At 37.7% G+C, this 14,570-nt stretch overlaps 1 protein-coding gene across 1 annotated transcript; it reads left to right on the top strand.

Annotated features, from left to right (window-relative positions):
- Positions 1–10,811: 10,811 nt before the first annotated feature.
- On the top strand, positions 10,812–13,930 carry LOC104213420 (endoglucanase 17-like). The gene is made up of 8 exons (XM_009762918.2): positions 10,812–11,176; positions 11,757–11,963; positions 12,069–12,269; positions 12,361–12,453; positions 12,569–12,730; positions 12,818–12,929; positions 13,009–13,172; positions 13,251–13,930. Exons 1-8 carry the CDS (start codon positions 10,919–10,921, stop codon positions 13,581–13,583), a joined length of 1,530 nt encoding a protein of 509 aa, XP_009761220.1. The 5' UTR covers positions 10,812–10,918; the 3' UTR covers positions 13,584–13,930.
- The last annotated feature ends 640 nt before the right edge of the window (positions 13,931–14,570 follow it).

Raw genomic sequence — 14,570 nt, 5'->3', positions numbered from 1 at the left:
ATCCTCAAACTCGCTGAGTTTAGGTTGTGACTAGATTTTGTCATAAAGAAAAGTCTTTGTAATTGTAGAATTGCAAAGTGGCTTGGGGTGATGGCACCACAAGTTAGAAAAATCCTTTGTAACTAGGATAGTCACAAAGTGGCTTGTGATAAAGGTACCACAAGTTAGTTGAGTAAATCCTTTGCAATCGGAAGTATTGTAAAGTGGCTTGTAATAGGTAAGATTACAAGTTAGTAAAGTTAAAAGCCTACAGGTGTAGGTCGTGGTTTTTTGATCCCCTTGTGCGGGATTTCTCCACGTAAAAATCCTCTGCCTCATTTACTTACTGCTTTACTAAGTGCTCTCAACAGAAACTTGTAAAGGATCAGGTACTCTAAGAGTTGGTGGACCCATACAAACTATCACACCAAGTATAGTATAGGGCAAATCTAGCCTAAACATAAACAAATCCAGTGCAGATCCAGCCTAATGCACATGAATCCAGGGCAAACCCGGCCCAAAAATCAAAAGCAACTGTGCCCACTATGGATGTACAGAATCCGAAGGGGCCGATCCAGCCTAAGCGCTATAATAAGCCAAATCCTGGCATGAACCAATTAAACAGGCCCTCGATTTCACTCAGTCATCAACCTCTCCAGTCTCTCGAGCTCACAACGCTCATGCTAAGCAGCCCTAATCAATGATACGAGATGTGACAATATACGATAACAGAGACTGAGATATGACATGTAATGATGAATGCTACTAAGTACATAACTATAATTAAGCAAATAACTCAACAACAAAGAACGACCATTGTGGGTCCCAATAGTACCCGCATATAGCCTAAATATGATTTCTAGCATAAATTACAGCTCAAGTACTCTAACACATGGAGTACAGTAAAAATGTTCCAATAAGATAGCTACACAGTTCCATGGAATCGAATAAATCACAATTCACATGGTGCACGCCCACACGCCCGTCACCTAGTATGTGCATCACCTCAATATCAATCACATAACACATAATTTGAGGTTTAATACCCTCAGCATCAAGTTTAGAAGTGTTACTTACCTCGAACAAGCCAAATCCAATATCGAGCAAGCCAAATGATACTCCAAAAATGCCAAGCCAAGCGTACCGACCTCTGAACGGCTCGAAACTAGCCAAAAGCAACTCAAGAACATCAAATAATGCCTAATGAAATAATTCCAGATGATAAAGGTCGAATCTTTAAGCAAAACTCCAAAGTCAACCAAAAGGTCAAACCTGGGCCCATGCCTCAGAACCCGACAAAACTTACAAAATCCGACAACTCATTCAATTACGAGTTCAACCATATAAGTTTCAATCAAATCCGACTTCGAATCGATGTTCAAAACTCGAAAAATCACTCTATGAAACTTTAAACAAAAACCTCCAATTTCTCTCTTGAAATCCTCAATCAAATGCCAAAAATAGGATAGATTCATGAAATATAAACAAAATCGAATAGAGAACACTTACCCCAATCCATATGGTGAAAACAAAAATTGCTCCAATCCGAACTCCATAACTCCAAATATGATAAAATGACTCAAGGTCCGAAAATAAAGTATTTATATTCACTGCCCAGTGGTACTCTACGCAATCACAGTAGTACCCTCGCAATCGCGGTGAACAAACATACGCTGCCACAAATAACTCTACGTGTTTATGGCACAAGCCTCACGAACGCGATGCACACAAAAGATAGAATTATGCGAACGCGATAGAAGTGGTGTGAACGCAAAGAAGAGGCCATTGACTACCCAGCTCAGTCAAACACTATGCGAATGCGTAGAAGAGAATGTGAATGCGAAGAAGAACAATCCCCACAACCTACGCGAACGCAGTCAGCAAATCGCGATCGCGATGAAGAACTGTGACACCAGAAATTAGAAGAACACATCAGTGCCAAAATGATCTGAAACTCATCCGAAACTCACTCGAGCCCCTCGGGACCCCGTACGAATATACCAACAAGTCCTGAAACATAACATTGACCTACTCTAGGCCTCAAATCACACATTACAACATCGAAACGACAAATCGCACCTCAAATCGAGCTTAATAAACTTTGAACTTTTCAACTTCTAAAACTCGTGCCAAAACATATTAAATCAACTCGAAATAAACTTAAATTTTGCACACAAGTCCCAATGACTTAACAAAACTATTCCAATTTCCGAAACCGCAATCCGAATACGATATCTTCAAATTCAACTCTCGGTCAAACTTATGAACTTTCCAAACCTTCAAATTTCCAACTTTGGCCAATTCGCGCCGAAACCTTCTAGAAATATTCAAATGCAAATCTGAGCATACACCCGAGACCAAAATCACCATCCCGACCTAACGGAACCATAAAACTCCGTTCCAGGGTCAAATACACAAAATCAAACTTGGTCAATTCATTCTTCCAAATCACTTCGGAATAACCTGAAAGTGAAAACCGACGATTCACACAAGTCATAACATATCATACGGTGCTACTCATGCCCACAAACTACCGTACGAAGGACAAATGCTCAAAACGAACGGTCGGGTCGTTACACTATATTTTCCTAAACTAAGTTCCTCTTTCTCAAGTAAGAAGAATATCGAAAGGCATGAATCAATATTTGCAACCATCATTTCTAACTTTAAAGCATAAATAGGGCTAAGTAATACTAACCAATCAATAACAACCATAATATTAATACCCCATAAGATTTACACACTAGGGTTGAATCACAACCCTAGATAGAAATCTAGCTACTCATACTAAGAGACATGGAAAAATAAAAATAAGAAGAAATTAAAGACATAAAACCAAAAATAAATGAAAGAGCAGATGATCTTCTCCAATTGTAGCTCAAACTTGCTCCAAATAGCTAAAAGTAACTAACTCATGGCTGCTACAGTGAAAAGTTGTCTTAAAAAGTCATAAAGTTCTAATGATAGGGCAAAATCTCTGATAAAAATGCCCTTCGGAGGGTTCTGCGGTCGCACATCAGCTTTTTCGGTCCGCACTTTGCTGGATTGACATTGCTTGTGCTTTCAGCAGGGGAAATTCTGCGGTTGCACTTCAGTTTTTGCGGCGGCACATCGGCTTTTGCGGTCGCACTTTAATTTTTGGGGGTATTGATACACATATTAACAATTAGAGTTTGAAAATTAGTTGATTTGATTTTGGCAGGAAAAGTAGTTGCTACTTGTTTCTCACTTTTTGCATTTCTTTTTTACTTTCTTTTAGTATTAGTCATATAAATAGAGCAAATTGCAATTGTAAAAGCATCTCTATCGTGATAGTGAAATCTGAATTTCCTTCTCTCTTTTCTTCTTCTTCTCCCTTTCTCTCATTTCTTCTCTCCTTCTTCGCATTTCTGCTTTCTTGTCACTGTTCTATTGGTAAATCTGTACCTGATACCAATAATTTGGTATCAGAAAACTAGCTAGAAATCAAGTGAGAGAATAAAACCTTAACGATATTTTCCACATCACGCGAAGAGATACTAAAAGGTACGCCACTTAATACAAAAGTTACAAATTAAAATATACAACAATTAAGCCTCGGTTGTTTGGCTGTGTGAGGAATTTTAACAAGAAAATACGCGAATGTCACACTTGGAATCTAAACTTGTGACCTAAAGCAAATTTTGAACTATTGTTGCATGTCACTACACTAAAAGTTTCCCTTGCAATGAAAATTCAACAATTTATATACATAAAAGAATAATTATTTCTACCCTACTTATATAGTGCAATTTTCCGATGAAACTGATCCAATTGTTCATAGCTCCACCCGTGCCTCATACCAAGCAGGTTGGGATCAGTTTTATGAATCTTTACCGTTCATGTTATAATTCTATTTAAGTTCGTCTTAGTCCAATGTAATAAAAAGAATTTAGTAACATGACCCACAACTATGTAATAATAGAGCAAGCGACGATCAGGAAATACATGCCAACTCCAAAGGGATGAAACATGAAAAAGAATGTAAAGAGAGATTCGAATGATGAGTCCTATAGCAGCACATGCCCACGCCCCTTATTTGTTGTTACAGATGCACCCCTCGAAGGGAATTATTGAGAAGGAATAAATATTCTTCCTCTCCTATTATTGATTCCAAATGGCGGTGTTTTGGAATTGATAGAAAATCTAGTAGTTATGAGGCTGTCCATGATACTTATCTACTAACTTTTAATCTTGAGGCAGTTTCGTCTCTTCAAAATAGAACTCAGACAAGTTTTGCGCAGGAAAATAAATCCAATGAGAGAAGAGAAAAGGATAAAGTAGACTTTTTAGGTAATTGCACATGAAATGTGACCTTTTAGCATGTGGAGAGAGATCAGAACTTCAGAAGAAGCACATGCTGATATGACAAACATCCTTCTAACTTCTGGTCTGGACCCAATTGCCTTATTTTGCTTTTTTTGCTAACCAGAAGTTAGATTTTTCATGGATCCCTTTTCCTTACTAGTTTATACTCCCTCCGTTGTGAACGTATTTTCTTTTTGGTCCGTTCCAAAATAAATAATTTCTTTTTAAATTTAAAAATAATTTAGCTTAAATTCTAAATTTTACCCTTAGTGAAAAATTTTTATAATTACACAAATACTTTCGATCCCTTTTTGATTTGTTTAGGACCATAAATTTCAAAGGTCTTCATTATTTCTTAAACTTCATGCATAGACAAACAGATTCACGTAAATTGAAACGAAAGTGTATCACTTCTACCAAAGGAGAATTAAGCCTCCCCTCCATACCCCCTCCCCCTCCTTGTATTATTTTAATCATATGGCCCTTTGTTGATGATGTTTTTGGTATTTAACAATGGCACTTCTCACCCAATCCACAGCGTCCACTGCGCTGCTTTTCATTCTTCGGCATCTTTTACCTGTCGGTCAGTATTGACTGATGACTACACTTGCTCTTATTACAAGGACTATTCTACCCTTCTTTTACAACAGCGTAGGTGGGCATGTGTGTATATCGACTATTCCACTAAATCATGTTGATTAGTTTGAATAAAAATAATTAATTATTAGCATTTTTTGTGATCTCTATTGGAGTTGAGCCCTAGTCTCTTTGTGATTTTACTTTTTTATTGATGGCTTGGACACTCTTTGGTGCATAAATTATTGTACTTGTACCCTCCTTAACAATTTACACATAAACACGGAATAAGGAGCTACCAAGTTGGTCATTTTAGTAAGATTTTAGTATCAGTAATTGGAATCACAAAGGGAAAACTACAGATGTATCTCTGCATTCCCAATTCGATCAGATTGATTACGATTAAAGAAAATAGCACAAAACGAAAACTTTGTTATCTTTACAGTTTTCACATAATCACGCACTAAGGAGCTGCCAAGTTGGCCAACTTAGTAAGATTTTAGTATCAATTTTCGTGGTACATGTGTACCACGAAAGGGAAAACTACAAATGTATATCTGCATTCCCAATTCGATCAGATTGATTAGGAATAAAGAAAATAACACAAAACGAAACATTTGTTATTTTTAATTCTTTTATCTTCATTGGGTTCAATGAGACAAATTGGTGGTGCCAATGAGCTTCTTTTTTCTTTCTGTTTTTTATGGGGAGACTAGCTTAACAGCTGGAAATGAAAGCAGGGCATGTGAAGAAAATCCTATTTCTTTTTTCTACATCTCTGATCTCTAGACATACTATCAAAATGAAAGAACTCAAGGAAATCGAATTGGTAAATACTTACCCGCACATATCAATTTAACCGTAGCAGTCTAAATTAAAGTGAAAGTGTATATTACAATCATGGTTAAGTAATAATTAGTTGCAACAACAACAACAACAACGACGACTCAGTATAATCCCACATGTGGGGTCTGGGGAGGGTAATATTACGCAGACCTTACCCCTACCCCGAATGGTAGAGAGGCTGTTTCCAGGAGACCCTCGTCTCAAAAAAGCAACAGGAGCCGATATATTAGTACCGTAAAAATGCATAATAAAACAACAGCAATATAAGAGATATTAAATACAGAATACGAAATACGAAATATGAAATATATGGCTGGTATAGTAAAACTAGCAGGTAAAGTCCTACATCAATAGACGATCAATGACATTCTTAGTCTAACTCCTAACTGACTAGTCTCACTCTATTGTGTTGTAGAAATATTCACAACTTTCCCCTAACCTACAACCTTAATGCTCGACCTCCATAATCCCCTGTCAAGGGCCATGTCCTCAGTAATCCTAAGTCTCACCATGTCCTGTCTGATCACCTCTCCCCAATACTTCTTAGGTCGCCCTCTACCTCTCCGCGTGCCCACCACAGCCAGTCGCTCACACCTCCTCACCGGTGCATCAGTGCTCCTCCTCTGAATGTGTCCGAACCATCTGAGTCTTACTTCCCGCATCTTGTCCTCCATGGGGGCCACGCCCACCTTCTCTTGAATATCTTCATTCCTAATCTTATCCATCCTTGTATGCCCGCATATCCACCTCAACATCCTCATCTCTGCTACTTTCATCTTCTGTATGTGTGAGTTCTTTACCGACCAACATTCAGTTCCATATAACATGGCAGGCCTAACCACTGCTCTATAAAACTTACCTTTTAGTAACGCTGGCATTTTCTTGTCACACAAGACTCCCGATGCTAACCTCCACTTCATCCACCCCACCCCTATACGGTGTGTGACATCCTCGTCCATTTTTCCGGTCCCCTGGATAACCGATCCAAGGTACTTGAAACTACCCCTCTTGGGAATGACTTGAGAGTCAAGCCTCACTTCAACTCCCGCTTCCGTCGGCTCAACTCCAAATTTGCACTCGAGGTATTCCGTCTTCGTCCTGCTCAACTTGAAACCTTTAGACTCAAGAGCATGTCTCCAAATCTCTAGCCTCTCGTTGACGCCGCCTCGTGTCTCGTCAATTAGAATAATGTCATCAGCAAATAGCATGCACCATGGCACCTCCCCTTGAATATGATGAGTCAGTGCATCCATCACCAGGGCAAATAGGAATGGGCTGAGCGCAGACCCTTGGTGCAACCCCGTAATAACTGGAAAGTGTTCAGAGTCGCCTCCTACTGTCCTAACCCGAGTCTTAGCTCCAGCATACATGTCTTTAATCACCCTAATATAGTCAACCGGGACCCCTTTATCCTCTAAGCAGCTCCATAAGACCTCCCTAGGAACCCTATCGTACGCTTTCTCCAGATCAATAAACACCATGTGGAGATCCTTCTTCCTATCCCTGTACTGTTCCACCATCCTCCTAATAAGGTGGATAGCTTCTGTGGTAGATCGCCCCGGCATGAACCCGAACTGGTTGTCTGAAATAGACACCGTCCTTCGCACTCTCATTTCTACCACTCTCTCCCAAACTTTCATGGTATGACTTAGTAATTTGATGCCCCTATAGTTGTTACAGCTCTGGACATCACCTTTGTTCTTATACAACGGGACCATTGTACTCCACCTCCACTCTTCAGGCATCCTATTAGTCTTGAATATAACACTAAACAATGCAGTAAGCCATTCCAAGCCTGCTCTACCCACACACCTCCACAGTTCAACCGGAATTTCGTCTGGCCCGGTAGCTCTGCCCCTTCTCATCTTACGCATTGCCTCCATGACTTCATCGATCTCAATGTCCCTACAATTACTTAATTCATGTAATACTCCCTTCGTCCAAGTTTACTTATTCATTATACTAAAAATAGATGTCCACTTTTATTTGTCCGATTTGAAAAGTCAATAGATAATTTTCCATTCTATATCTATTTTATCCTTCTTATTAAGTACTACTCACTTATTTTCAATTTATTTTCCAACATATAATAAATATGGATGATAGAGTAAAATTACTCTGTTATTTATTATTTTTTTAAGAGCGTGCCAAGTTAATAATTGACAAATAATGGACGGAGAGAATACATATACAAAATCTCAATTAAAATATGAGATTCGGCCGAAGCGTACTTAACCTCCTAGCTCTGAATGAAGGATGGGGAGTTCTTAGTAGATTGTGCAATAGAGTCTTTGTCCTGGATCGACAAATAGCTTCTTGGTTCAAGTGCATGAGCATGAAAGCATGAGATTGTCGCAGGACAAGGCATGGGCGTTCTGTTGACTCTTTTTTTGACTCACTCACTGAACTCAAGATTCAAGCACCGTACTCCCTCCTTCCGTTCTAATTTATGTAAATATTTTTTTTTGGTCTGTTTAAAAAAAAAAGAAATCCTTTTCTAAATTTGGTAACAATTTAACTTAAAGTTACAATTGTATCTTTAATGAGAAATTTTTATAACCACACAAATACTCTGGCCCCTAATTGACTTGTTTAGGACCACAAATTCCAAAAATCTTTATTTTTTCTTAAATTCCGTGCCCAGTTAAACAGGTTTACGTGATATGGAACGAATTGAGTATAACCCATCCTTATTTTCTTTGCCTTTATCCGACACAAAGCTTCTCTCTTTACTGCATCGTTTCCCTTCCATGTAAATTCTTGCTAGTACTTCAGTATGCAGTATCTTTGACCCCTGTGTTCCTAAGAAATGGGAGTGGGCTATCTCCATTATTAGGGCGTTCATATTTCAGTTTGGATCGATTTTTCCCTCAAAAGAAACCAAATCAAGTAAGTCGGTTTTTTCTCGATTCGGTTTATGTCGAGTTTTGTCGGTTTTTTTTTAAATATAAGACATACACTACCAAACATATTCCGGCGACTACATTTTCAACGTAACACTATCAAATCAATTGTCTTTGAGAAATCTATTATTTACCAAGATATATTGATGATAATTGAATCAAACAGTGATGAATAATTGAAGGACTCAATTAAAAATATATTATTTTTAATATGAAATAGATTCTTTAACTTAACAAAAGAAAACTATCAATCAAACTAGAATGTAAAGGTAAAGAACTGTACTAAAAGTGCAAACGATTAATATTTACCATAAAATTTTAAAAACTTTGTAAAATATACATATATATAGGTGTAATAATAAATTTGAAATAACTACTTCTATAGTCGGTTTGGTTCGGGTTTTTTTTAGTTATTTTTTGATTAAAACCAAAATCAAACCAAATTTGATCAGTTTTTAAAATTTAAAACCAAAACCAAACCAATAAGTATTAGTTTTTTTGGTCGGTTTGGTTTTCGATTTGGTTCGATTTTTCGGGTTTTTATGAACGCCTCTATCCATCATGATACCATTGCCCGTATCCATCTTTACAATATACTGCAATTTGCAAGTATCTTCACAAAATTAGACGGTCGAAAGTCAAGGTTTAATTCAGTATCTAAGTAATCGTTTCACTATAATTGAACATATATTATTGTCCATTTTGAGTATATAAGAACATACAAAGGGGATTATAAAGTATTAGATTACCTAGTACATTATTTTAAGATTTTATATTGAACGTTCAAACTCTAAGTACAACATTGCATTACAAGAAGGAATTTCTTAAAATATTATAATTTTATTTTATTAAAAGTGAAGTACGGCATCAACCAACCCTCACTAAACATAAGATAAAGGAAACAAATATTGTGAGCAAAGACGAATCTCGAACTCAAATTTTATGAGTTCAATATTAAGGGTTCTTGAAATGAACCTGGTGGCTCCATTAGCATCGTCAGTGATAGGTATACAAATACAATTAATTGAAAGAATGAACTTCCTTAAAGTTTTCTTTTTCTATGTTGAGCTTGTCTTTGCTCATTAAAATGACTTTGTAGATCACCCTTACAACTTTGAACTTCATTGTATTGCATGACTGATATGCCAAATGATTGCAAAATATTCACCAGAATCTAAAATTGGCATGGTTGGGAAAGGATTGCAAGCACTTGCTTTTATGCCTCGTCCATCTTAAGGATTTTCTCTTTGAAGAAAACGGGAAAGAAAGGAGAAACATGTGACAAGTCACTCTCGCCACTAATGCTAAGCCAACGTCTCATATAACGAATAGTAATAGTCTCGTCTATTGACAATACCATGCCGACTTGCGTGATATCGAACTGCCAAATTTAGCAGTCAAAAAGTTTTTCACAGACACTAAAGGGCTCCCACAGTAAAAAAAGAAGAAGGGAAAGCTACTCCTTACTCGTTACTTTAAATAATCATGTAAAGTTAACAGAAATTTAAACGAGGGTTAAATGGAAGGTACAGTCTTTGTGTCTGTGGGATGTTTGTGAGTAGTTAAACTGAGAAGTGTTAAAAAAAAAAAATTGGTGCACTAAGCTATTGCTATGCGTGGGATTCGGGTGAAGAATCGGACCATAAGAGTCTATTATATGTTCTTAAAAACACCGTGAAGTGTTAATTGTTGAAAAGCATTTCATGTTAAATGCATTATTGACAAAATTAGTTTTCTCTCCTGTGTACTATGAATAAATTTATATTATATCTCCCAAAATGAAAATACGCATAACAATGAGATTTAACTAATTAGTACTAGTATGTATCACTTTTTCTTGATGCAAGCAACCCAATTTAGTAGTAGTTCTTTACTATCCTTTTAATAGGGTTTATATTATTTTATCTAATCTTTGAATATAAAACACATTTTTCATAAAACAGTTCAGGTCATTTTACATTAGAAGTTCACTAGAATAGACTCCTAAAAGGTAAAAAAAAGAGTACATCAAATATTGGGCAAGAGAGAGTAATACTAGACTAATAGCCATCAATTAATTAAATGAAGCCAAAAAAAAGTCACTAACTGCTAATGGGGTTTAATGATTGCAAGCAGGCAGGACGTTAAAGGGGCAGCTTCTTCCTTTGCTTTATAAATACAGAGAGGGGGTTTCTTGTTTCTCTGCCACTGCAGCCCTTTGCCGGTAGTGGGTCGTTTAGTAGAGGTTTGTTGGTTGGTTTAGGGGGCTGGGGTTTTAGAGTGTACTTTTCAGTTAGGCAGTTTCCAAAATGGCTTCTTCCTTTTCTTCTTCTTCTTCCACATTTGCCATAGCCACTTTCCTTTTTCTGCTATGCTTCACTACCCCTCTGTTTCTTGCCAAACCTCAACACCATGCCCACCATCCTCGCTTTGCTTCACATAACTATAGAGATGCTCTCGCCAAATCCATTATTTATTTTGAGGGTCAGAGGTCCGGGAAGCTCCCTTCTAACCAGAGGATCACTTGGCGCAAAGATTCTGGCCTTTCAGATGGCAAAGCCATGGGTGTATGTTTTCCTAAAAAATTTAGGCCCTTTTAGCATTATAAATGGTTGCTGTTTTGTTTTAACACTAGAAATGGTCCTCTGTCGACATTTTTAGCTGTAAAGGGAGAATCTTGAACTTGTTTCTGTTGATTTTGGGGTGAATAATGATAATGCAGGTCCTCTTTTGACATGTTTAGTTGTTAAGGAAGAATCTTGAACTGTTTTTGTTGATTTTGGGTGAATAATGACAATGCAGATCCTATTCTGTCATGTTTAGTTGTAAAGGAAGAATCTTGATATTGTTATTGTTGATTTTTGGGGTGATTAATGGCAATGCAGGTCCTCTTTTGACATGGTTAGTTATAAAGGATGGATACTTGAACTTGTTTTTGTTGATTTGGGGAGAATAATAGCAATGCAGGTCCTATTTTAACATTTTTAGTTGTACAGGAAGAATCTTGAACTTGTTTTTGCTGATTTTGGGGTGAATAATAGCAATGCAGGTCCTCTTTTGACATGTTTCCTTGTAAAGGAAGAATCTTGAACTTGTTTTGGGGTCAATTTGTGTTTGTTGATTTTGGGATGAACAATGGCAATGCAGGTTGATTTGGTTGGTGGATATTACGACGCTGGAGACAATGTGAAGTTCGGTTTCCCAATGGCATTCACAACCACAATGCTGTCATGGAGTGTGCTTGAGTTTGGTGGATTGATGAAAGGAGAGTTGCAGAATGCTAAAGAAGCCATTGGTTGGGCTACAGAGTATCTTCTCAAGGCCACTGCTTATCCGGACACCATTTACGTTCAGGTTCAATTCTGATCTCAAGAGTGGAACACCTCAACTCTGAAGTGAATAATACTTAATTTTTGTCTTGAAGCAAGTCTTTAACTTTTATATGCAATATTGTTGTAGGTGGGGGATGCAGGAAAGGACCACTCTTGTTGGGAGAGACCCGAGGATATGGACACCCCAAGAAGTGTTTTCAAGATTGACAAAAACACTCCAGGGACTGAGGTTGCTGCTGAAACTGCTGCTGCTCTTGCTGCCGCTTCTTTAGTCTATAGAAAATGCAACCCTTCTTACTCCAAACTACTAGTCAAAAGGGCCATCAGGGTATTTCTCAGAAACACCATCATTTGTTGTATATAGATCAAGAAAATGGGTGGCAGAACCTTAGGTTTTTTTTGTTTGTGTTGGTTTTTAGGTGTTCGAATTTGCGGATAAGTACAGAGGTTCATACAGCAATGGGTTGAGAAAAGTAGTGTGCCCCTATTATTGCTCAGTTTCTGGATATGAGGTAAAAGAAAATCAGCTATGTACTGCAGTTTCGCTTGAAATATTCTCACCATTTTAAGGTGAAAGATAATATCTGTTCTTAGCTGATGCACTGATTTTGAATGATAAATGTATAGGATGAGCTGTTGTGGGGTGCTGCTTGGTTACATAGAGCCACAAAGAACCCATCTTATATCAATTATATCCAAAGAAATGGGCAAATTCTTGGTGCTGCAGAGACTGATAACACATTCGGGTGGGACAATAAGCATGTTGGAGCAAGGATTCTTCTTTCCAAGGTTCAATATTTACCTGTGTATTTTTAGGTACTTGCTTGTTAGTTGGCTAATATCAATTTAATGGGATTATTTTCTTTCTCTTTTCAGGCATTTCTTGTTCAAAAGCTTCAATCTCTTCATGATTATAAGAGTCACGCGGACAACTACATTTGCTCCCTAATTCCAGGCACAGCGTTTTCTCAGGCTCAATATACACCAGGTTAATTTCCTAGTTCATTTTCACATTTCTCTTAGTTTCCAGTTCAAAGCTGTGGATTAAAAAAACTTCAATTTTACAGGAGGGTTACTCTTCAAGATGGATGACAGCAATATGCAGTATGTGACCTCCACCTCTTTCCTGCTAGTCACCTATGCCAAGTACTTAACGTCCGCTCGCATGGTAGTTAAATGTGGTGGAGTTGTTGTTACACCAAAGAGGCTACGAAACATAGCCAAAAAGCAGGTATGCTAAAATCAATTTTGTAACATTTTAAGTATATAGTGTAGACCCTCAGTGCATAAAGTAAACCCGTGCGTGCAGGTGGACTATTTGTTAGGAGACAATCCATTGAAAATGTCATTTATGGTGGGATATGGAGCTAGTTATCCACAGAGGATTCATCACAGGGGATCTTCATTGCCCTCGGTCTCAAACCATCCATCAAAAATAGAATGCAGGTCCGGATTCAGTGTGATGAGTTCACAAGCACCAAACCCGAACGTACTGGTGGGGGCTGTGGTTGGTGGTCCGGATGAGCACGATCGTTTCCCAGATGAGCGTTCAGATTATGAGCAATCTGAACCCGCCACTTACATTAACGCTCCGCTAGTTGGAGCACTGACTTACCTGGCTCACTCATTTGGCCAACTCTAGAGAAGAAGTGTCATGGAACTCTAAAGATAGAATAGTAGAATCAAGAATGAAGCCATGTTGGTCTTTTTTTTTTCTTTTTTCTATATGCTGTTACTAGTAAAATAGGTAGTAATATAATATAGGTCCTAATTATCCTATTGGTGTTGTGTTGGTGTGTGGTGGGTGTATTGTATTGGCCGAGACCAAAAAAAGGCTCGAGCCGCCCCCCCCCCTCCCCCGCGGGTTCTTTGATGCCCCTAATGCACAGGCATGATGTTGCTTTCATTTTTTGTATTGGCCTTGGAGCATATGTTATCAGTATTATTAATGTATTTCTATAGTGATAGCTTCCTTGTTTCGTCTTGCAACGGCGTTTCTTTGAAGTATAAAGTTCAGTGACTTTCTAATTCATTTTTTTCGCTTTACTAGTAACTAGTAATTGTGCAGTGAAAAAAAAAAAGGACAAAAAGTGAGAACTTTACTTGTGATTTCCATGTGTGGACGAACAAGTGCACAACAGCTGAAAAACAAATTATGCAAAGGCCAGATTTGGGTTTTAGGAGCCAACGTTCTGAAAGGAGAAGTAATAGCTTGCAAAGTACTACCATGAATTGAGGGGCCAAATATTTGACCGTTACTTCTTAAAAGATAGTGTAGCGAAGAGCCCAATAAGTCCTAAAACCCAACAAAATAACGACTCAAAATTGACATTGAAGTGTGAAGGAGGGGTCACGTGGTCAAAAGGCTGCAAATACTGTCAGACTAAAGTAAAAAATGTGTCAGTGACTTACAACTCTCTCTCTCTCTCGTAGTACCGTAAATAAAATCAATTCAATTTATCATGCTTAAATAATTTAATAAAGTAAAAATATAAACTATCTAATCATAATTATATGATAAAAGTTTATATATGCACACATATCTTTTGATTTAGTGTAAACTAACTTTTTACCAAACAAAACCAAAGCACACACTTTGCTTCTTTGCAGCTTCTGACTTTGAGCTTTG

Source organism: Nicotiana sylvestris, chromosome 9 (assembly GCF_000393655.2).
Source record: "Nicotiana sylvestris chromosome 9, ASM39365v2, whole genome shotgun sequence".
NCBI classification, from domain to species: domain Eukaryota; kingdom Viridiplantae; phylum Streptophyta; class Magnoliopsida; order Solanales; family Solanaceae; genus Nicotiana; species Nicotiana sylvestris.
Note: the sequence above shows the minus strand (reverse complement) of the source record. Positions and strands in the feature narration are given on the sequence as shown.